The sequence below is a fragment of the Archocentrus centrarchus genome, chromosome 21 (genome assembly GCF_007364275.1).
Source record: "Archocentrus centrarchus isolate MPI-CPG fArcCen1 chromosome 21, fArcCen1, whole genome shotgun sequence".
Lineage (NCBI taxonomy): Eukaryota > Metazoa > Chordata > Actinopteri > Cichliformes > Cichlidae > Archocentrus > Archocentrus centrarchus.
Genome location: NC_044366.1, coordinates 27,957,820 through 27,982,062, shown reverse-complemented (window position 1 = coordinate 27,982,062; position 24,243 = coordinate 27,957,820). Strand labels below are relative to the sequence as shown.

Sequence of the window (24,243 nt, the reverse complement as noted above, 5' to 3'; positions counted from 1 at the left end):
CCTAAAAAATACCTGCCAAGCAAGAACTGTCACAGGATGTTAAAATTATCATGGGGAAGCTGTCAGTAGCTAAAGTGTTTTTAGTACTGATGAATTTGGCCAGCAAGAGTGTTAAAAAAATAGCAGAGAAGGCTTTGGAAGCCAGACAGCTGGTACAAATCTGGTAATCTTGTTCTGGTATCCTGTCAGGAAAAGTAATCTGACCACTTTTAATGTAAGGGGTGAGCTGGACTCCTGTCCTTCTAGTCGTATACAAGTCAAGTGTGTTCACGTCTGAATTTGTTAATAAACCAGACACAATTAAACAGCTGGGTTTGTTTAAAGAGGGCAGCGGCAGCATAACCAGTTCACATTTTAAGCAAAGTCAGTGATGACATGACTGAATCAAAAACACATAAACTATGTGTACTGTGTCACCGTTGCTCATGAGCTGTATCTCCAAAGTGACTGCCAGTCATATTCTAACTAGAAATGCATAAATGTGTGTATGACAGTGTGGCACTTTTTAAATTCTACTTCCACAACCACAAAACAATGTTCTGGACTAGCCCCACTCTGTCAACTGAAGCCTTCATGTCTTACTAAGCACACTCAGAGCACAACTGTCACACCAGTAGTCACAGGTCACGCACGTGAGGCGTGTTTTCCCCTCAGTCAGTCACATGTAAATTCAGTAAAGCCAATGCAGAGCAGAAACAACACAGCCATGCAGAACAGAACCTCCAGCCATTATTTAGTTATGCTTCGGAGTTTAAGTCAGGAACAAAATGGGAACAGTATGGACTGATGTTGCAGGCTGGTCAATCCTTTCTTAGTAGCGTTCTCCTTTATTTCAAGACTGAACCTGCTTGTGAGGTCTACCACTGTTTACTTGAAGCTTTCGCATTGCATTGTACTGACAGGGTGCATTCTGTAAGGAAATTACTGTCTTCTAAAGGATTACATTCCTCCTCTTGTTATTTTCATGTTGTTTTGTGGTGGTACAGCAGAAGTCTAAATGAGTGCGGCGAGGGAAGAAAAAAAAGCAACATGAGGCAGACTGTCTTGACTTGTCCTATAACTGGAACTACAGCTGAGTTACAGAAAGGTCACAGACTGGTTGTTGTGGTGCATTTTAACAAAAAGCTAACTTTGCACCAACACTGAATTTCATCACACAGAGTAACTTCCTCTTTTATATGATATTCTGTGTAAAAATTGGACTCAACTGCCCCGCAATGATCCAATTTCCTAACATATGAATCCTATGGTGGACAATCTTGTCTCCTGGTCTCCATAAAAGGAAATAACAACATTGCTGTTTAAATTCTGATACTGTATAAACAAAAATGGTGGGAAATTGTTATAGCAGTGACCTGATCAGGAAAAAAAGTCTGAGCTCTGATAAATAAGGAAGATTGTCCTATTCAATTACTGCTACCACACTGGGGTTCTTACTTCTAGTCCTTACCCTGGGTGGAACCTCCTGTGAAGGGGCTGGTTCATGGGGCGAGGGCCTAGGCTGGGGATGGGGTTGTGGGTCAGTGCGTGCAGGCGTTGATGATGAAGATGATAGTGATGATAATGATGATGATGGAGGGTGATGGTGGGATTCATGGCTGCTGTGAAGGTGAAGATTTTCAAAGCTAGGGCCAAGCGGCTCGCTGAAGGATTGCGACCGTGACACGACAGGCGGGGTGGAAGTGGAGGAGTTTGAAGAGGCCACGCTGCTGCTGCTCTTTAAAGCAGCCAGATGAGAACGGACCTTCCAAACAACACAAACAGAACACAATGGGGGGGGCGCAGGTCAGTCTGCATGCAGAGTATTCGGACAAGGAACAAGCACGGGGACTTCAGGGTATCTTAAGATGTTTGTCAGATTTGAGCTGAAGTTAGAAACATTAACACTGGCCCTTTTCAAATATGTAAAACAGAGCGATACAGGTTTTACTGGTTAATTGTGAAGGTTATTTCTGCTCATTCATAATTACGTTTGGACCAGTGAGGATGGGCTAGCCGTGCAAAAGGGTCCTGCAATGAGTAGGAAAAGGAAAGTAATAACATCAAGGAAGAGCTGTGATGATTTAACAGAATTTACCTTCTATTTGCTGCCAGGATTCAACTGAAGAGTTTTACTGTATATTCAGTTGGCAAGGATGTAAATGAGGGGATATAATTAAATGATAGATTTATTATAATGCTCTTAAGTAGAAGGAAGATGACATGTATTTAACCTTTTGCTGCTACAGTCTTCACTTTATCTGGTGGCATTAAATGTTCTTTCAGCTCAAATGCAAGGATTTTCAGTCTTGGTCATTTGTGTACAGAGCACTTATCACTTAATATAATATAATATAGACACTGTGTGAGAAACCTGACATGGTTTTACCAACATTTACAACCACTGCTCTAAAATACTGGATCGTTTTAAGCTGATTTCAGACACAACTTATCTGTAAAATCAGCTGCCACAGTGTTTAGAGAAAAGCGGCAGACATTTTATTTTAGAGAGTCATATGTTTAAATGATTTAAATCTTTGCAAATTCCCTAAAGAACCCAAGAGTGCATCAGGAGGGGAGAAGGGGCGCTCGTGAAATAGATGCGTTTGCACGTCATACCTGTTATCACTTTTATTTTGGAGCAGAAATTTCACTGTAAAAGATTTTAAATTTAACTGAAGAAAAAGAGCAGCCTGAAAACCTTAAGGTACGACACGCAAATGAAAAAAAAAAGAAATATTCCACAGCGAAGGGGGAGACAAAGCTGGATCGATCCTGAGAGAAATGCCGAGTCATGCTTTTACTGAACTCAGTTTAATCAGCATTTTTGGACAGTTTAGTCCTTTCCATATGCTACATGGTTCTTTTAAATCTCCTTCAAGTAATTAGCTATGAATCAAACATGAAGATGATCTGCATTATCAAGGAGTGAAAACAGGCTGGCATGCAAACATGCATGCAGGCACAACCACAACGGGCTACACGGCATGCACACATTCATGGCTGCGGGGGGAAGAAAGCACGTGACTTTGACAGTGGACATTGCAGTCCACATCCTGCCTTTCACCTTCTTCATAATCACAGTCTTACCCTTAACTACCGGTAAGTAGTTTTAGTTGTTTGATCCCAACCACACCTCAAACACAAGTGGGTGCAACGTCAGTATAAATCTACATTTGACAGCAGTGAGATGTCTTTAAGAAGTGACACAGACAACTTATTTTGGTCTTTAGGAATAAAATACACGCTGTACATGCTTTACTTCAAAAGTATGAGCATGTAACAATGTTAAAAAAAAAAAAACAACACTATAGGTCCAAGACTGGGACTCTCTGTTAATGAGAGTAAACTGACTAATCCACTTTAAACATTATGGTTTAATAAAGCTAGAGTGAATTACACAGTCACCCACCACCACCACCACAACCCCACCCCCCAACCGCAACCCCCATCTTACCGAGCAACAGCATCATTTTCTATATAATGTAATCTGTGTGACATATTCAAAACAGACTGGCTTCAATGAACTGTGATTATTCATGCTTAGTGGGCTCAATCCTTCACTGGGAAAATGACTAATGCTGCCTGAGTCACCCTGCAAATCTGGGTGCCCATGAATTATGGATGTTTTTAATCACCAACACACAATAAGGAGGTACAGCATGTAGAGCAGAGATGTGCAAACCCCCCATCACATCGTGAGGCAAATCACATAAACACACACATTTGTACACCTTGTCATAAATACACATCTGGTGAAAAGGCTTTTGTTTGCTTTTACATATTGGGAGGACAACTTGTCAATCATAGAGTTAATTACAGTAGAAGAGGGTTGGACTTGATTCATTTTCATTACCACAAGGAAGCTGGGTAAAAAGACGGAGACTTCTTTTCAAATCAAGTTTTATGCTGTTCCACATTTTAGCTGGTTAAAATGAGGGAAATGAAATAGAGGTAATAACAACCCCGAGGCTGTCATGAGAAGTTCAGCAGCAGCACACAGTTGGATACATTATTCAGATGAAGCAACCTAAAAGATGAAGACACAATCCATGAGGGGGAAAACATGGCAAAAAAAACAAAAAACAGAACAACTGCTCAACTGAGAAGCAATAAATCTTTCACCAAAGAGCAAAGATTTCAGTTTTCTTGAAGTCATCTGCAAGAAAAAACCTAATGAATTATAATCAGGAAAAAAAATGACCGGTAACATCTAGAAGCAATGATGGCAGTCAAGCTATTAACAAGGTGAATGCTATTTTCAAATTACCCAGAATTTTGTGAAAAACAAGCTTTCCAAAAGCATACATTCAAGGGTGTAAAATAAATTTAGCATCATAAATCTATTCAAAGTTGGCAAGGCCAGACCTGGTGAAAAATGAAAAGCCACAATTTGGCAATCTAAGGCTGACAGCATCCTCTAAACCAGGGGTGTCAAACATACAGTACAGCCAGAGGGCCAGAACCAGAACCAGCCTGCCAAAGGGTCCAATCCAGCCCACTGGATGGCTTTGCAAAGTGTGAAAATTGCAGAGGAGGGGACATGTTCTGTATCTTGCACCAGGAAGAATTGTTTTCCAAGTAATTAAGAATGAATCACATCATGAGAGGGCATGTTTAAACTGTTCATCAAACCTTGAGATCTGAATCATTATTCATTTTACAACCGTCTTACTAAAAAGACGTTACCTTTGGGCTGCCAGACCACAGTGAAATAGGGTGGTTAAGCTGTGATTCTTTGATTTATGATAGTAATGTTTCATTTTAATGACAGCAAACTGACTAGAGGGAGGAGGGGAGAACCAGGGGGAAACTGGAGGTACTTTTTACACTTAAAAATAAAAGCTCAAATTTGAATGTGCCTTTAATAGGTTATTAAGCAGTGACTTTACTGGCTGTGCCCATTGCAGATCAGGTCCAGTGGATTTTGGCCCAAGAGCGAAAATGTTTTTGACACTCCTGCCATAACTTGGACTGTTCACATAGCTAAATGACAGAGTTGAAGCCATAAAGTTCTACAGTATACCCAGCCTGATGAACAGTCAGACTTGCTCCACTCTCATTGCTTCCCTTTTGCTTTTTCAGTGCTGTCACCCTTGATGCCTAGACCCACTCAACACATTACAACACAGCAAACTCCTCCAAGACAGAAAGCACCGGTGGACTGTTAGTAGTCAAATGATCCAGTGAACACCAACTCACAGCTGTGAATGTAAAGAAGGCCGAATAATTTAAGAGAAGATGTAACGGTTTGACGTTATTGCTGTTACCTGTGGTTCCACAGGCCGGTGCATGGCCTCAGAAGCAGAGTTCCCATTGGGGTATGAAGACTCGGACCGTGGCGGCACCGGAGGCTGTTGTGGTTTGGTCTGAGCCGACTGAGGAGAACCCTGGATGTTCTTCCGATATCGCTCATCAGCCTAAGTAGGACACACGCAGACAGCAGCATTAGCGGCAAATTGAGAATACAGGCAGGTGCAGGTCAGTACATAAGGAGGAGAAAAGAGAGAAGCTATCAGCCGCTACGGTTTGTTAGTTTCCTCCAACAGAGAAGAGGTGATTTGTACCGGCAGTAGTTCAAGCACATCAGAAAGTTATCTGCTGATACAGGCACACCAGCAGGGACAACAAAGCACCTCCTCAAGGGCAGCAGTGTTATTAATACCACAGTATTCCCACATCCCTACAAGAAGGACGGCAATTCCATGACCAGCAAGAGTGTCATGCACTTTTTATGTGGCGAGAAGACATTCATGAGGAAAACAGAAAGGTTAGGGCACACACTGAGGTCCAGGACACGACTCACACTAGAAAGTCAGGCTTTGAGTTGCTGGTGAGAACTTTTTTATTTATTTATTTTTTAGTTTGACATGCTTGTTCCTGTTTTTCTCCAAAATGTATATTTTTATATCTCCCATTTGTGGATGTTTTTCTCAGGTTGCCACTTTATCAGAACTCTGTGATTACAGTGTTATCATTACTGACATAAATGACGGCTGAACTATGAAAATCGGACCTTAGTTAAAACAGAATAATCCCTTTCTTCTACTTGCACTTTCCTGTTTGCTCCACCAGTATATGTTTTAAAATCCCTGAAAATGTTCAGCTTCTGCATCGCCCTATAAACTAAGCACCCAGCAAAAAATGACTAAACTTTAAAAAAAAAAATCTGCATGACTATTTGTCCAGTGATGTGTGTTTAGATCTGGTTGGTGTCTCTGTCATTAGCCTTCCCCACTAGGCACTAAAGCGCGACACCAAATGCCAAAAAAAAGAAGAAGAAAGAGACAGGAAGTCACACCGAGCACTAATGAGGTGGCTCATTTTTACACTAACTTCATTATTGTGGTGACAAAGACTACTGTGAGGATAATTAAAGACCAGTGGTGTCCTTGCTTAGTAGGAGGAGCTGTTCAAAGTGAGCGTGTCACTGCAAACTCATGAGGAAAAAGCTCAAAAGACCTCAGCTCACACACTGCACATAAAACACTGATTTAGCCACCATGACACCACCAGTTTGGACTTCTGTTTTGAAGCCCCGATTGACATTTTGACTATGGACATGTTCTACTTTTGAAACTAGACAAGATGAGCAATTTCTGACTGAGAAACCAAGGACACTAAATCACACCCTGATTTATCATGTTTTACTCTAAATGGGGCCATAATTTGCAAAATGTACATCGTGCTTTATTTAAAAACATCTGAAACTAGCAAATGAGACCCTAAAACTCATCAAGTAAATGGTTACTGAGGTCATACATTAAATGAGAAGTGGGGTCATTTTCTAACAATCTGACTTCTTTTTGCAACTAGAGGAGTCGCCCTCTGCTGGCCATTAGAAACAATGCACATTTAAGGCACTTCCAACATTGGCTGCACTTTACAGTCTATGTCTCAGAAGTCAAAAGGAATCATGGGAGGGAACAGGATGTTTAGTTGGACTGCAACATAAATATGCCGTACCTATAGATATTGGTTTGTTGGTATTTACATAATTTATTTATTTGCCTAACTCATTTGTCTACACAGATTTCACAAACTTATCAATGAAACCAGCAACCAAATATAGACTAAATACCTGAATAAATCATCAGAATTAAGAGATTTTTTTTTTTTAAAAAAGAATTAACAAGTGGCATTGAGTTGGAATAGCCAGTGGATTTTCTTTCTTAGGAATTTGAATTAAGGTTCAAATGTTGTTTTATAAATGTTTATGAATGACATCAGCTCTGTTTGGGATGAGATGAGCATGTCACTGAGTTACCTGATGTGCTGCAGCAGGAGCAGGTGGGCCTGTTCCTGCTGCAGCTGTCTCTGAGCCTGCCACTGCTCCTCCAAAATCAGCTTGAAAAGATCTTTGATATTATTCGCTTTGAAAATTGGTCTCGAGTTCAACATATTGGAACCTTATATTTATGTTCACCTAAATCAAAGCATAACTGCTGTTGGTCCTGTAACACAGGAGCATATGTGCATCATGGACCTGTTTAATTATTAGATATGTGAGTTTAGAAACATTCTAGTTACAGAGTTTGTCTACAAAGCAATTCATCCCACACCATCAGCTCACCATCACCATCTACACACAATACACCAAAGACAGCGGGAGTGAGTACACACAAGCAAAGGAAGCATTTTACAGCAGTCACTGTGTTTCATCGGGTTGTGAGGTTCACCTCTCTGACTGGCTCAGAATCAGGGGGAGGGCCTTGAAGGTCAGCCACAGGCAGCCTGGTTTCTGTAGTTTTTTCCAGACTGGAGCCTGGACTGGGCCGTGTCTTCTCAAAGTCAGGGTTCTGTGGTTGTTTAGTAGTTTCCTGTTCGGGGGCTTGCAGGGGCTTTACCCTGTCGGGTTCGGGGTTCTGTGGGGGTTTGGTGCTCTGTTGCTGGGCCGTTTTGCTACTGTCGAGGTTCTGGTTTTGCTGAAGGGACAGCAGGTAGGCCTGCTCCTGCTGCAGCTGTCTCTGAAGTTTCTGAGCTTGCCGCTGCTCCTCAAGCTCCCGCCATTTATACTCCTGAGTACAGGGAGGGTCAAGTTGAACCAAAACCACTTGCAGACAAAGTCTGGGTAACACTTACTGTGTCCAAAAGAGTTTAAATGACCCCACACAGTTCTACCTACTATCAATTTGGAGTCACCAAATCCATCTGCCAGGAGTGACTGCAGCGGTTGAACTGTACAAAATTATTGTGTGGGAGGTAGCATCAGAGAAGGAGAAGGTACTTTGTTGTGTAATGTGGATCTTTATGGTTAGAAGGGACTGAACAACAATTTCAGTCTCACTAGGAAATAGCTGCATCATTAGAATATAATGTGTATGCAGCACAACCAAATGGTACAGTCCCTCAGAAGCCACAGATTTTTCACCTTTTTTAGACAGCAACATCACCAGTTCCACTCACAGTGTGATATGGGCTATGTATATGTATGTGCTCCTATTAAAACATTGAAATTCGGGCTAAATCAGGCTTTAGTGGAGACTTTAACCAGGAGGAGAGTTTAAAAGTTAAACAAACTGTTCAGTCCTTCTCGATCTTTCTCCCGACCCTAATAATTTTCATATAGTACCTAAAAAAATATCAAAACCGACTGATGCAACAGCATACTTGTGGGGAAAAATATGTCCAACTGCACGCCTGTTAGTCCGCTGTGGTGAAAAGCAATTAAACCACTGAAGCATTAATACAGTTTTATGCACTGGGACAGTTGTGCCCAGTGCCAGAGGCTCCATCTATATATAGCAGGAGGTTGTTAATTCAAACACATAACATTTATTCCTACGAGTAAAATGTTTAATACTTTAAATAGGAATCAGCTCTGAAAGTCAGTTGTGAAGCAAAGGAAACTTGTTTTTGCCTGCTAAAGTTTATGAATGGTGACTGTGCAGGAACCACACAGTCAGAGATTAAGTAATGGTTGAAACTGGAAGTGAGGACATGATCGCTCATATCCTTTTATTATGTGAATATCCTCTCTAACCCCCAAGAGAAACAAAATCCTTTAAAAATACAAAGAAAATAACAATGTGGTTTTAGTATCAGTATAGCCTCCCTGACCCTTTAAGAATCTGGAAGGAGGGGAAACCCTCTCTTTCCGTGGGATGACTTGTTTCCTGTGATGACATCACCATCACTAAGAGCCTTGTAAACATCCTGACTTCCCCAGCAAAAGCTGAGAGTGCTCATTATAATCTGACCTCAACCATTAATGGGTCCCCTCAGATTTACAAAAGTCACAAGTTATCCCTAAAAACTTTATAACGTTTAGAATTTAAAGTTTAGTGCAGAAGGCAAATGGAATCAGGAAAACTTGGGTAACGGAGGAATAAAGTACCTGCATTATGAAATTTAACAACCTGGGAGCTGTGGAGACATTGAAACATAACCGCTCGGGACATAAACAGATGGAAACAGCATTGAGGAGAGATTAATATTTAGAGAGGTAGTGGAAAAAAAAACAAGATAAAAAGGAAATACATGAACTTTAATGTGACTCACCAGAAGCATGGCCTGTTCGTGGAGGAGCTGCTGTTGCAGGATCTCCAGGTGCCTCTGCTCCTCCTCCAGCTGTCGACGGATATACTCCTGTCAATCAAACACAGTCCGCAGCCATTAGTGAAATATCAAGAAAACAACATATAAATGGTATGTAAATGTAGCGGGATAAACAAATGTGACAATAAGCAGCTTGAGGTGGGTTTAAAAATCCATCCAAGATCCACAAATTCTAATAACCTCCTGAGATCTGAGCTCCTGTTTGCAATGCATTTTTAATTTCTCCTAGATATTTGTGATTAGATGGACCTGATATGTATATAAACTAAGCTAACAGTAAGATGGGGACACACAGCACAACAAAGTCAACATGGCTTAACAAAGTATAAAACACTATTGAGCAGAATGAGGTATAAGGTGCAGCCAAAATGTAATATCCCCATATGTGGACGGAGGATCTTTAAAATTTTTTAAAAAATCTTTAAGTGTGACATTTTTGTCCATCTTGTTTCCCCTCCTACCTGCTCTCGGTCGGCCCTCCTCTTTTCCTCCTCGGCCCTCCTGCGCTCTTCCTCTTCTTTGCGGCGTCGTTCCATTTCTTCGATGCGCCTCTTCTCCTCCTGCTCACGCCGGCGCTGCTCGCGCTCCTGCTGCCTCCTCATCTCGCGCTCGCGTCGTTGTTGCTGGAGGTGGACACAGGAGGCGAGTTTAAAAAAAAAAAAAAACCTGCTCATTGTCCTAGTTCTGATTTTTGTCAAGTCATACGAGACACTGACCTCATGTTTCCTCATCAGTGCTGAACTAGAAGCTGCATGACTGGCACAGTATTAATACTTTAATTTGACCTAGATTGGTAAGAGATGCAGCATCAGACCACCAAGAGTGTGACTCACATGAAAGGGTTAAAACCCCTACCAGTTACCAAACAATAAATGCCTTTGGTGCTACTCAAGTGTGCCTGCCTGTGGGGCAGAAAAATGAAGCCACTGTTAAAGTGTATAAAACCGGTTCTTTGCCACTTAAAGCTGGCTCAAAAAGCACCACAAACACTACAAACGTCACACAATCCTTGGTTAAAACGCCCACAATTACAGCATTTTTTGGCTATGGCCAAAAAATGCTAAATTTGAGGCTAACCAATGGGTTAGTGGATAAGCTTCATGGTGGCTACATCAGTCTTTTAGATAAAGTCTGTGAAGCCACCGTGCCCACTAATAAGCCCTAATGTTACTGAAACTCCAAAAGTGTGTGTGTTTCATCACACCATGGAGATGTATAGTTTTGATTGCTGAAGTCTGCTTGGAAAAGTTACAGTGTTCAAAGTAAAACAGGCTCTGATTTTATAGTATTCTGATCTAACATTTCAGTGAATTTCCACAAAAAAAAACAAAAAAAAAGTATGTTAAGATTTATTTTATCATAAAAATATATAATGATCAAATAATAAATCCCTGGGTGTTAAGCTGTTATTCAGGGGAATCTGACAGTATCAACCTGCAGGGCTAGGCAGTTTACGACCTTTTTAGAGGCCGTTAAGCATGAATTTTAACCCTGCTAGGTTCAGAGCAGCACATTACAGGTCATCTGTTTAACATTGTATATTGTTTTATTCACAGCATTTACGCAGCTCCAATAATGTGGCTTAGAGTTCAGATTTTAGCAGCCCTCCAAAGCTTCAAGCTGTTGTGTGTGCTTTTTTTTTTTTTTGCCTTTCAAACTTGATTTACATGTATTTTTAGGAACACTAGTATAAGTTAGGGCAAGAAAGTCTTATTTATCTAAGGAGGGAAAACATAAATACTACAGATGTGTATTAGCTGAACTGACAAGACAGAAGATAAGATGTCAACATTTCAAGGACTGCATTAATACCGGATATCTTAATCAGTGTAAAAGTTCAAGCCTGACAGGCAGTGTGGTCTTCTAAAACCTTGGCTCTCTAAGCAGACAGATGAAGAAATTACACTGATTTCTGTCTGTTGGCGAGTTGTGACACGGTGCAGGGAAAGCTGCAGGACGTCGGTTCATGGCTCGCGTATGATGACACATCGTGTTCGTACAAATTCTATCAGAACAGGAGAGCACATGTACGGCGATATTTCACTGACGTGGCCGGTGTTCAACTGTGGCTTCTCGCTGGCTGATTCATCAACAAGCACCGTCATGAATCAAAAACAGAGCCTTGAGCTGTACAAGCAGAGCGAAAGCATGAGCAAAAATACAACTTTTTTCTCTCTCTTCCCACAGAGACCATACACTTGAGCAGTGCAGTGAATTTATATGTGCTCAGTGAATGTCTGAGCATGTTTAAATTTGCTGCTGCCTCATTTGCCTTTTTTTGGAGGTGGAGGGTGGAGGGTCGGGGAGAGTGGGGGGGTTGTTCCTCATTCCCTCCTAATATTTAGGGCTGTCTCTTCTCCTTTTCTTCCAGAAAATTTAGTTCCGTTGAGTCCTGTCCAAATTCATAATCATCTCTTTGAAGCTCTTTTCCTTCCTTCTCTCCTGTATTACTGAACATTTTGGTCTCTTCTAAGAGCACAGGATGAAATGCAGCCAATTCAGACGATAGAAAACGAAGATAGCTCAAAGAGATAACAGGATAATTACAGCGAGGGTTTTCAAATTTGTTCTCTGGGGACACCAATTAACTTTTTGTTTTTTTTTTCACTGCAGTTGAAAATTGATTTTGGTGCGTTATATGAAATTATCAAGTACAAAATCTAACTGCTAACCCCCAAGTAAAATGGCTCTAATCTTATTACACAAATATAACGTACACACATAAATTGAAGCAGACCAACTGGGCTGCAACTAACAGTTTAGATCACTGACAAATGATCTGTTGATTTCTTTTTTTTTTATTTTTATTATAGCTGGTTTTGAATCCAGTTTAGAATGACGTGAAACAGAGCCAAGAAGCAAATTCACACATTTCAGGAATCAATCAGTTACCAATTATTGTTCTGTTGATCAAATAATTTGTTACTTTAGTAACAAATCAAGAGTATCAGTGACGACGTGTGACAAATGGACAGCAGCAAGAGTGAAAGAGAAGGTTTACAAGATGGTAGTGAGACCTGCGATGATGCATGGGTTTGTAGACAGCAGCATGTCCTAAAAAAGAGGCAGGTGGAGCTGCTAAGATTTTCAGTAGGAGTGAACAGGAGGGACAGGATTAGAAATGAGTAGATCAGAGGGACGGCTCAGGTTGATGGTTTAGAGGCAGAGTCAAAGAGGCGAGGCTGAAATGGTTTGGACATGTGGAGAGGAGGGATAGTGGATACATTGGGCAAAGGATGCTGAATATGGAGCTGCCAGGCAGGAAAAGAGGAAGATCACAGGGAAAATTCATGGATGTAGTGAACATGGACATGCAGGGGGTTGGTGTGACAGAGGTGGATGCTTGGATAGTGTGAGATGGAGGCAGAGGATTCAGTGTAGCGGACCCTAAAGGGAGCAGCCAAAAGAAGAAGAAATAGTTTGAGCACTAGTTTAGGTACTGTTGCCACGATAAGGTCTAAGACTCTATTTTCATCCTTTTATGATGTCAGGCTGCATTGTGTTATGTAATACCCTCGATCAAGATTTATCAGAGAAGCAGATGGAGCCAAATGGGTTGGAATTTTCCTTTTCTTGGGCCTAAGAGTACAGAACCATGTTACACATGCAGCAAACAACCCTGCATGGGATAAGCAGAAGAAAATGGATAGATGGATGGGAATACATAAGTTAACTCTTAAGAAACCTCTTGAAAATATCAAAATGAATTTCAAAGTTCTGTGTTGTAAAAATTGTGATGTCATGCAGGCTCAAAGGAGAATCTCTCTGTGTACAAAACCTCATAAATAATTCAAGTCCTTCCCTGCAACGGGATTATTTTTAGTCCTATTCAAACTTTCAGTGTAAACGCTAAGAGGAATCCTGTGATGCTTAATAAATAAATCAGATGCTTTAAATATGGTCTGTTTAAGCACATTTTGGTACAGGCTGTATACATATTAGCCTTTTCTGTTCAGTTGGGCAAATGTAAATAAAGTTAAACATTCAAATGGTTCCATTAGTGCCATTATGGACTGCAGTCTCTATATTAGGCCTGGTGGGCAAAGATTCAGACTTAACATTTAATAACACCAAACTCAAAATAAATGAGTGTTTTTTTGATAGATTTTGGTAGGTTGCCCTGCTGATATCCAACTTCTTTAGATCTCAGTAATTACACAAAATTTAGAACTTATAAAACTTGTGAACTCCAACCATTACATTACGGGACAGGACAGTTAAACAGCAGTAAATGGCCTCTTCTAAGCACACAGCCTAATCGCGGCACTGTGTCTACTCCATTAACATAAAAATTATATTAATTTGTTATAAGGTCTCCACACTCACCTCCTCCAGTCGTCTCCTCTGCTCCTTCTGCTGCTCGATACGTTTCTGCCTCTCAGCCAGCAGCTGGCGCTTGTACTCCTCCTGCTCACGGAGCTGCTGCTCCTGAAGGAGCTGTTGGCGCCGAAGGGCCTCCGAACGCTCCTTGTTCTCCTGCTGCAGGCGTATGAAGTCACGACGCAGGGTCGACTCGCCCGGAACGTTGACTATGGAACTGTATAGAGGACCCAATGAGGAGCATGTAGAAACGAACACACGTGACATCATAGATAGATAGATAGATAGATAGATAGATGGATAGATGGATAGATAGATAGATAGATAGATAGATAGATAGATAGATAGATAGATAGATAGATAGATAGATAGATAGATAGATAGATAGATAGATAGATAGATAGATAGATAGATAGATAGACACCTTGGTTCTCCTTCTTGCTCAGATGATTCTTCCTCCTCTTCTTCACTGCCACTGTATTCATACTCTGTCTCATCTGCAGATGGCCAACAAAAATAAGAGTTATCATTAAAATCCTGCAGACCTTAAACAGAAGATGATTTTTTTTAAAAAGAGTTCAACTTAAGACATAAAATATCTCCTTTTGGTAAGGCAGCTGGGAAGTTATTACAGATGTTTATCCATTAGTTAATTTTGACTTCATACTCTGCAGCAATTTAGCTAAAGATCGACACAGTTTCTGTACACAGGACGAAGCTGCATCCAAGTTTTGTTTGAAACACAGATAGATGACACCCACAGACCTTCCTCCTAGACTCACCTTTCTCGCCCCTCTTCTTCTTGGTTCGGTCGATGTGGTCTTTGAGCTGGATGCGGACCTGCCTCTCGTTGGGCTGGTCCCGAATGAAGGGGTGTTTCAGCAGCTGCTCAGTGGGAGGGCGCTGGGTGTAATTCTTCACAAGGCAACTCTCAATGAAGCTGAAGAACTTCTTTGACCTATGAGGGCAGTTAGATGTCATGCACGGAGTACAGATGCACACTGTTTACTGATATCGGGAATAAAAGATGGAAAACGTCCCACCATTTTTTGGATTTCAGTCGAGGAGGAGGGTTTCTGGGAATGAGGAAGAGGGCTCTCATTGGATGCATGTCACACAGAGCTGCAGGAAACAACAAAAGAGAAACCAATGAGAGATCAGTAAGACAAAAAAATACATGCCAGTCATACATTTAAGATTAGTTTTTGCATCTGTACTGCCGGCATAAAAATAAGCAATACATAGAAAACTCAAGTTGATAGTAAAGCTGAAGCTGAAGCACGTTAAGGTTAAAAAATTCACATGATGACTTGTAAATCTATAACTTTTTCATAGTAAAGTTTCTACTAATTATGTAATTTCTTTTTTTTTTTGAAATACTAAACAGCACAATTAGCGTTTCACTTACGAGGAGCTCCTTCGGCCATCTCAATGGCTGTGATTCCACAGGACCACAGATCACTCTGAAACACAAAGACAAAAGATTCATTAATTACAGATTAATTAATGTTTGTGTGTTTTTCCTAGTTACACATAATGGAAATAAAAGAACAGTCTTAGTTGTAACATTTGTAAACAAATGTTTTGCAGTTATTCTTAGTTCAAAAGATTAGCGTATTAAAGATTGAAGCTACAGGATCATGCTCCTGGCTCCAAACTCATTCTGCACCATGAAGCCCACTAACATGAGACCAGATGCTGTTTTGTATGCTCACCCTGTAATCATAGGTAGCATCAGGATTTTCATCACAAGCGATGACCTCTGGAGCCATCCAATATGGCGTCCCAATGAAGGTGTTCCTTCGACCTACCGTCCGGTCCAGCTGGGCGCTCACACCGAAGTCCACTGAAAGAAACACAACACATTAAAATAAAGAAAACAGATTAAAACAGTTCAGATCCTGCATGAAGGCAGACTATGACTGTGAGAGGGGCCACTTAAGTTAATGCGTTCCCCATGTTAACTACAATTTTTCCCTATTCTTGTCATGATGACATCACCATACTTGAGTCTGGAGCTGGTACAGACTGAGAGTGTAAAAGGTCAAGAGGCTGCTTTCCTTTTAGCTACACTCCAAAGCTTTGTTTAATGCTGTGTCACGGGACAGTAATAAACAAGGTCACACAGGGTGGCCTGATTACAAAACTGTAATCTTATTGTAGATAATTAAAGAAACAAAAATAAGATTGATTGATGGAAGTTTCACACACAGGTTTGGTGAACAGAGGAGTGATTTTCATGCAGAGGTTTGTGAGTAAAACTTTTCTTTGCAAGTTAAAACACTGGTGAGGCTTATTTATAGACAACCAAAACTGGACACTAATGCTCCAAAACTCAGAACAGATTCTTCTTTTTTTTTTTTTGTGCTCATATCCTAAATGAAATCAAATAAATGTCAGAAAGAGTCTGGGCAGTTTTGTTGCCAGACATTTTTGTGACACTGTGATCAGAAGAAACCTGAAGTGTTCTTTTGGACCTACATATAGACATTATATGTTTCATGAGGATATGTTTCATAAGGCTTTGACTTCTGCACAGGCCTGCAGCCGTGCAATCGTGTGAAACATTCGAAAACAAAACACTGGCAATGAGAAAGCTCGAGTTGGCACCGCCACAGTGCTGACTCAGATCTGCTGGTGCAATCGTTTTTCCGTGCAGCTGTCCAAACCTCAGCGCGGGAACACTCCCCGTCTACAGGCCCAGCCTGAACCCAAGCCACTCACCCAGCTTGACTTCAGCATTTTCAGTCAGCAGCACGTTTTGTCCTTTGATGTCACGGTGGATGACATGATGAGCGTGCAGGTGAGCTAATCCCTGTTGAGATAAAGGGAAAAACAGAGCGGCATATTAGAAACACGAGCCGTATCAGATGGACAAACAAGTGTTTCTTTGGATTTGGATTTGGATTAAATGATTAAAGTAAACTTTTTAAGCCCTATTTTTGCACACCAATAACAAAGAATATAATCTAGTAAAGATGTTAGTGGCAGGCTGTGAAAAATGACTGACCCTAAGGATCTCTCGGGAGATGTAGGCGATCCAGTCTTCCTTCAGCGAGTTGCCCTTGGTGTTCTTCACCAGATCTGTGATGGAGCCGGCACCACAGAACTCCATCACCAGCTGGAGGGGAGGTGAAGAAGAGATGCGTTTATAACACACACACAAACCCTCGTCATCATTCCACCGTCAGCTTAAGATGCATATTTTTTACTGTTAATGCACCATTAAGACGTTAACTGTGTATTACTGTATAATGTTTTAAGCTTTTAAATTTGCTTAATTGTACTTTATTTAGATTTTGTACTTAACAAGCTCTTTATTTTATTTTACTTTATTTTTTTCTATTTAATTATGCAGCCTTCATTTGTCTAATTTTTTTCATTATTGAGCTATGGCAATATTGTCATATTGTATTTTATTTTATTGATCCATTCTGCTTTATTTAAGCTATTTTGATATTGGTTGTGTTTAACGGGAAATTCCTGTGCTGTAATACAGGGATTTCCCAAATCTGGGAATAAATAATATTTCATTTCTTATAACTACCTTCAGCAAACAAATGAATCACTGAGAAACTCAGTGCTCCGTGTTAACTTTGCATTTTCATGTGTGAGCCACCACACCTGATGTGAATGCAAATCTTCTGGAGTGCCGTAGAGCAGAGGTCCCCAACCCCCGGGCCGTGGACCGGTACCGGGCCGTGGGACATTTGGTACCGGGCCGCACATAAAGAATAAATAACTTAAATTATTTCCGTTTTACTTATTATCTGCGCCTAAACTATATTTTATTTTGAAAAATGGGCGGATTCGCTCCGTTACTTCCCTCCATGACTTCCTCTTGACGTGTCAAGACGTTTCTGCTCACATGATACGTCACCGCTAAAATTAAACCCAGAAGCTTCAGGCCTGTCTAACGAAATCGGTTGGTTGACCTACATAACGCTTCTTTAAATTTTTGAGTGCTCAACAAGAGTAGAAAAGCGCTATGTAAGAACTAGTCCATTTACCATTTTTATTTATCAACACCGGGGATAGCAGTGAGGTAGACCCAGCCATCAAACTGACTCTCCAGCGCTTGACACCGCGGCTCTGCAGCCACGCTCCATGTGAAATCGGCCGAACCCAGTCAAACCAGAAGCCAGCAAAAATGAGTATCAGAGAAACAAGCTCAGGGGGCTTACACTGATTCAGTGTTATGGTGAGTTGTATTTTTCATGCGCTTTATACAGTAAAAATCACCTAAGTCGAAGTCGCACAAATCGGGTTTTCGCTCTAGTTGGATGGCATCTGCAGGTCCTGATTTTTCCTAACATTAATTCCAATAAAATCATCACATAAATCCGTCGGATATTCACCTACCTCGGATGAAAAATCTGGTCCCATTGTAATAAATTTCCAGTTAAATGTGATCGCATAAACTGGATGAGTTTAGCGCTAAAACCCTCCTCAGCTCCTGTCCGCCCACTTCCATGCATCGGCTCGTTCGTGCACAACTACACACACACTAACAACGCCTGGAAATTGTTTTAGTGTTTATATCAGTTCATTTCACCGGGGACAATCGTGGCAAGTGTAAGCTACAAACTTGCACTTACGAGTAAAATTTCAGATTATAAAATTTGCAGAAGCAAATTCATAGATGAAGCAGAAGCCATTGCAGCGAAATTCGATAATAGACCCCAAACTGGGCCATTTGAATCCGACTGAGGTGATTTCTACTGTATTTGTTTTTGCGGTGTATCTTATTTTGAAGGCATGTTTTACCATGGCTCTAACAGCTGACCAGGGAGCGCTGTGGGCAGAGAGCCTGTTATTCATGTTAAAGCGGGATGTTACGAGAACGCTGCTGATAGAGTTGCATACGAATACAAAGTGGATTCCCGTTTTTTATTATTATACGTAGAAAATATCACACTTGGTTATGGTCGTATCATTTATTTTGACGTATTTATTCGCCACACTTTAAAAGCCGGTCCGTGGAAATATTTTCTAACACTAAACCGGTCCGCGGCTCAAAAAAGGTTGGGGACCACTGCCGTAGAGCACTTCAGAGTATCCTGTAACATGACACGCCAGAAGAAGTGAAAGGGAATGAGGGGCAATCACTTCTACCAGTTTAGCCCGTGCCGTGATTGAGACAGGAAGCCAAGTGGCTATTGGGAAATGTGGTCTTAATGTAAAAGAGAAAAGCATTAATAAAACCACAGGTGTAGGAAACTCTACTGACTCAAACAGCATCTTTAACAGCTGATACATAAGGATGCAGAAGCGCATCTGTCAAATATCGTGTCGCGTCCTCGTCACTGTTTTACACTAAATTTAGAGTGTGAAGGCATTTTGTGTGCATCTGAACAGGTGGCAGTTGTCCTGTTTAAAGTTGGGGGCTGATTAAATCCATTCTTAATACTACACGTGTGCCATCTCCAGCTGTGCACTGCACTAAGCTAAACTCATCATAATAACTGACTTATTTTGTAGCAGCATTTTGTGCAAACTGATACAATTCCACAACTGGACTGTGTATAACATAACATACAATTGCACAATTCCATTAAATAATATTCAACTATAGAAGGGCTCTACAGGCTGCAGATATTTTTTTTCTGATGTGTGGTAGAAATGGATATTCTCCTCTGTTTAAAGAGAAAAGATTAAATATACACAAACATAATGAAAGCAGGACAAACTATAAGATCACGTTGCTTTTGGTAAATATAAACTCCACTGAGGCCAACCCCTTACTGTAGTCATCTTTGTATTGTATCTTAATGGTCACTAAGCCTCTGGTACAGTGTGCCTCACTTACTGACCCAAGGATATATGCTTCACCGACACATTAAGTGATCTTCTTGTAGTAGTCTTATTTAAGTGGTGGTCAATGAAGAACATGAATATCATAAAACAGAAACACACGCTGTATCTCACCCCCACACAGGGCAGACAGCATGAAGCCACAACAGTGGAGGCTGTAAAAGGGGTTGTGGAAGCAGCTGTAAAAACAAATACAGGGCTGTGTGGAGCGAGAGTGAGATCCCTCCTCCTCTCCAGGAACAGCAGAGCGGCCGGGTCATAAAACGAGGTAATCCTGCCTTCGACAAACGACCAGCTGTAAATTTCTCCTGCTGCTGTTCTCCACCTCCTCATTTTTTTCCTCTGCCTCTCCCCTCTCTGATTGACTCTCTTCCTTTTGTTTCTCATTTATGCACCATTTATTTAATTCACACAGTCTTGTTACTCTTTTCTAGAAATCTGTTTTGTTTTCGTATTGCTGTCTTTTCTTTTATTGCGCTTTAAATATGAGGGACTGTATTGGCTGTGATGTTGAGGAAAACTTAAGGGTGTGAAGTGAATGAGTAAAAAGGCCCAGTGCATACAGCAACATCAACCCCATATCTGTTGGGAGAGCTTGCTGACTTGCTGGTATGTAATAGCTCTCTAATCTGTCGTCACACATTCAAGTGACTTACTAAAAATAACACTGTACGCTTTGCCCGTGATAGGGGAACCCCTTATTTTTCCTTATTATTTTTTAGCCTATTCATTATAGTATAAAAATACTTTCTAACATATGACAGTAACAATATAAATGTATGTAAAATTAAAACTCTTCCTCTTATAGCTCCTGTTTCTTACTCCCGCTCCCTCTTAATGTTCTTCGTGTATCGGTCCATATTCAGTTATATTAGCAGTTCACACACTGTGATTGGTCGAGACAGATTGAAGAATGATTGCTATATTATATTTTTGGGGAAATATAACCTGCAACACTTTGCTGTCATCATTATAAAAATGGCAGCGTAAACTCACCCAGAGCTGGTCATCGTGGCCTGGAGGACTCTTCTTGATGAAGGCGCCGTAGTAGGTGGCTATGTTTCTATGATGGGAGTACTTCTTCAGCATGTTGATTTCCAACTTAATCTCCTCCTCTTCATCCTATGGGAAAAAGGTGGAAAGAGGGAGTTAAGACACTATTGTCAGCTGTGAATCTAGGAAGCAATTATTTGAACTGAGAAGATCCAAACTAACAATATAGACCTTTTTTTTTTTTCTTTTGGCCTGTGGAAACACACAGGAAGGGTAGAAGATCAGCACCAAGACGCTCAGAGTCAAGTATTCATGATCAGATTATCCGGAAAGAATCGTGACAGTTCGCAAAGCGTATTCACTTTTTGTCACTTTTGCTTATGAATCAAGATTTGTGGAGGTGAAATGTGCCTCCCACAGCTCACCACAAGTCTTTTAACTGCTTGACTGGGACCAGTAAGCGCTATGAAATGTAACGTTAGAGTAGGCATAAATTTTAAATATAACATTTTACAGCTTTTATAAATGATAGTGTTGGACAATACTTATGAATCTCATTATCTGATATCTGTAAGTGTTCAATTTGTACACTTCACACCAATCAGCACCAACCATTTGAACTACTTTAACATATTCATAACTTGAATATGTGAAAATTGACTGGCTACTGCTTTATTGACTGACAGCATTTTAAAGTGCAGACTTCATAGGGCTGTAAAGATGCCAAACAAAACAGCAGTCAGTGTACAGCAGATATTTACTGTTTTCAGTAATAATCAGCAGATCTATTCATGAATTAAAAGCTTATTATTATTTGCAGGTTTAAATGTTTTTTGTCTTGTGCTAACCTGAAGGTTTGCAGAGCTGTACTGTATGTTTTTACACACCTTTTGCTGCGTTCCAGCTGCACTCTCCTTATTTTAAATAGTAGAAAACACATTTGACTATGTTTAAGGCTTCTTTGCTACCTAAGACTCAGCCTAGGATATGTTAAACAATAGGCTGTAACTAAACCAGGTTGTTCTGCTGACGGTGAAAACTAAAAGAAAAGCTGTTTTTGCTTCATGTTTTCTTTCCATCTACTTATGAATGGCGAGAACACAAACAGTGTCCAAACAAGTCTAATAAATGGATATCTCTCCAAACAAACATGTAGATACAGCCTGAACTCAAAATGATAACCGAGCCAAACAAACCCCCATCTCTCCCTGTCACACTCACAGGATATTACAGTACAGGCTCAGACACACGTTCAGGCACATAACAAGATCAAGTGATTACTTCTCAATCACCGTGACAAAGCTGTGTGACATTTGTTGGTGAGTGTTCTGCTTCAGCCGAGCCCATGCATTTGATCTAGCAACCCAACCGGGACTGACATGACGTGACATTTTCACTGTTAGGACGGCCGCTTGATAAGCAGGAGCTGCAGCCTGGACTCTTTAGCAAACTGCGACAGCTTCGTACATCCACAAAGGAAAGGCCCCGAGGAACTGCTGGGCAAACTGCATGGCCTTTCACATCGAAACTTGTGACATTTTAACATGTACAGTGCTGATGTTACAACTCTACGAACCGCGCTCTCCATTGTTGTTGCACTCTGGTTCTACTGCAAAAATATTAGCTTGGGAATTGTTCTGTATTATAGAGAATAATAGTAATGACTTTTTCAGAGAATGCGCTGCAAAGCCAAAAGTACATAGACACCCCTTTCCACACAATAATACAGGCAAATCTTCATTCTACAACAACACCATTTTTTAACATTCTTTTATGACTCTAATGGGAACTATATTGTTCAAAATAATCATCATGTTAGTAAGACTAGAAACTAGTAGCTAGTACCATGAAGTCATGAGGAAGCTGTCTACTAAGGGCACAGATCAAGGGAGCCAAGGGCTGTTTTCCCATAAACATCTACACAAGTGGACTTCTTTTTGCAACCATAAAAGCCCCCCCCCCCCCCCCAAACTGGCTGTTTGACAAAAAAAACAAAAACGCAGGTTTAAGGCACATGATGTTCACTTTTTAGGCCCAGAAGCTACTACCACCTCTTATATTCAATCTATAATAACACTGTGCTAGACAACAATTTTGTGGCGACAGTTAGGAGAATATCCACAAAAAAATGCTTGTTCTTCATTGGTGAGGGAGAACTTGACTCCCCTGACCTTAACACAGAACTGGGTGCTAAACACTACATGAATTGAGTGTAATATTAAATGACCCCCCCATCCTCCTAGTACCTGTAGACAACTTTCCAGGTGAGCATCCCCCAGGCCATTTACTCCTACAAACAGGATATCAAATCTCCCCAAATGCCTACAAATGCAACATGCTAATACAAAGCTAGTAGCTAGTTAGTAAGGACAGACCCCCTGAAGTGGTAAAGTTCAAGATCAGAGTATGCTGACCTCAACCAAGAACCCAGATGAGCAGATTTGGTAGAGAAAGAAGAACTGTGAGTCTGTAGTTTACAGAGCAAATCCATGGGACAATCAGAGCCAGATTTCTGTACTGAAGAAAACATCCCACACTTTTAGATGACTGGTTACTGTTTCATGGATGGAGCAGGACTGAAAACAGTTACACAGAAAAATCTTCCAGACTGTAGTGGCCAATTAACCATCAGTTTTAATGCAACTATAATAAATGTTTCTTCCTACTTGTAGGTTAATGCTGCTTGATGACTGCCAAGACCTTTATATTTATCCCTGCAGGTAGCTACCTCACTCTGCTGGCTGTCAAATTCCACTTGCTTGTCAAAGGGGATGAGAGTGGCTTTCTATTTTAATGGCAGGCTCAGTGTTCTAAGTTGGAGCTGGAAGAAACCAAAACATGCACGTCTTATCAAGAACTGCAGAAGCAACAAATGACAGGCAGCTGAAGGCTGCTACCATTTCTGAATCCGACCCAGAAGTTAAAGGGCATTTCTGCCAGACTTTAGCATTTAAAGATAAGAGATGCATTCACTGACGACCTCATCAGGTACGTAAAAGCCAGCAGCTCAGTTTCACTATCTCTGATATACAGAACACCCAGTAAACCTCATGTTTGGATAGCGAACTGACAGCAAACACGTTTATGATCATTTTAAAATAAGCCATTTTTATGCTGTCAGTCATGTGGATAGCACTTTCAGAAGCAGTGTTTTTTTTTTCTATTTCTGCACTCTTAGCTGCTATTAAATAAAACTTTACTCTGTTGTTTCCTGCAGCTAAAAATGAAAGCTCATTTAGGCTTAGCCTGCATTGGGGAAAAAAAACAGTTTGCCTAATATTTATTTTTACTTTAATATATTGAGACTTTTTAAAGACTTCAGCAGGAGCTTTGACTGCCATAAAGATGATGGGGTCAGTCGGTCAGACAGCCAGCAAGCCAATCCCTTGAGTCACCGTCCATCAAGCAGCCCGTTGGTTACTGCTCCAGCCAGGCAGCCAGTCATTTGGCTAGGCAGGCAGCCAACCAATCAGTCAGGAAGCCAGCAAACCAGACTGCTGGCCAGCCAGTCCTTCTGTTAATCCACTCATCAGCAGCAGACCCGCAGTAAGCCAGCAGCTATCCAGCTACTCACCCAGC

The 24,243-nt window shown here is 40.9% G+C and overlaps 1 protein-coding gene across 5 annotated transcripts in view; it reads right to left on the bottom strand.

The window, feature by feature from the left end:
- Positions 1 to 24,243, bottom strand: part of LOC115800236 (mitogen-activated protein kinase kinase kinase kinase 4) — a 102,176-nt gene that overhangs the window by 28,820 nt on the left and 49,113 nt on the right. For 3 of the 5 annotated variants that reach the window (XM_030757483.1, XM_030757480.1, XM_030757481.1), the window contains exons 4-16: positions 20,668 to 20,793; positions 16,868 to 16,978; positions 16,582 to 16,672; positions 15,573 to 15,703; positions 15,266 to 15,320; positions 14,901 to 14,979; positions 14,640 to 14,815; positions 14,282 to 14,354; positions 13,864 to 14,074; positions 9,999 to 10,160; positions 9,481 to 9,567; positions 7,659 to 7,997; positions 5,250 to 5,399 (exon numbers count right to left, since the gene is read on the bottom strand). In XM_030757483.1, the coding sequence (XP_030613343.1) occupies positions 5,250 to 5,399; positions 7,659 to 7,997; positions 9,481 to 9,567; positions 9,999 to 10,160; positions 13,864 to 14,074; positions 14,282 to 14,354; positions 14,640 to 14,815; positions 14,901 to 14,979; positions 15,266 to 15,320; positions 15,573 to 15,703; positions 16,582 to 16,672; positions 16,868 to 16,978; positions 20,668 to 20,793 (1,791 nt within the window). Of the gene's footprint in view, positions 1 to 1,450; positions 1,745 to 5,249; positions 5,400 to 7,658; positions 7,998 to 9,480; positions 9,568 to 9,998; positions 10,161 to 13,863; positions 14,075 to 14,281; positions 14,355 to 14,639; positions 14,816 to 14,900; positions 14,980 to 15,265; positions 15,321 to 15,572; positions 15,704 to 16,581; positions 16,673 to 16,867; positions 16,979 to 20,667; positions 20,794 to 24,243 lie in introns of all 5 variants that reach the window. The other 2 variants (XM_030757482.1, XM_030757484.1) reach the window with 2 other exon arrangements.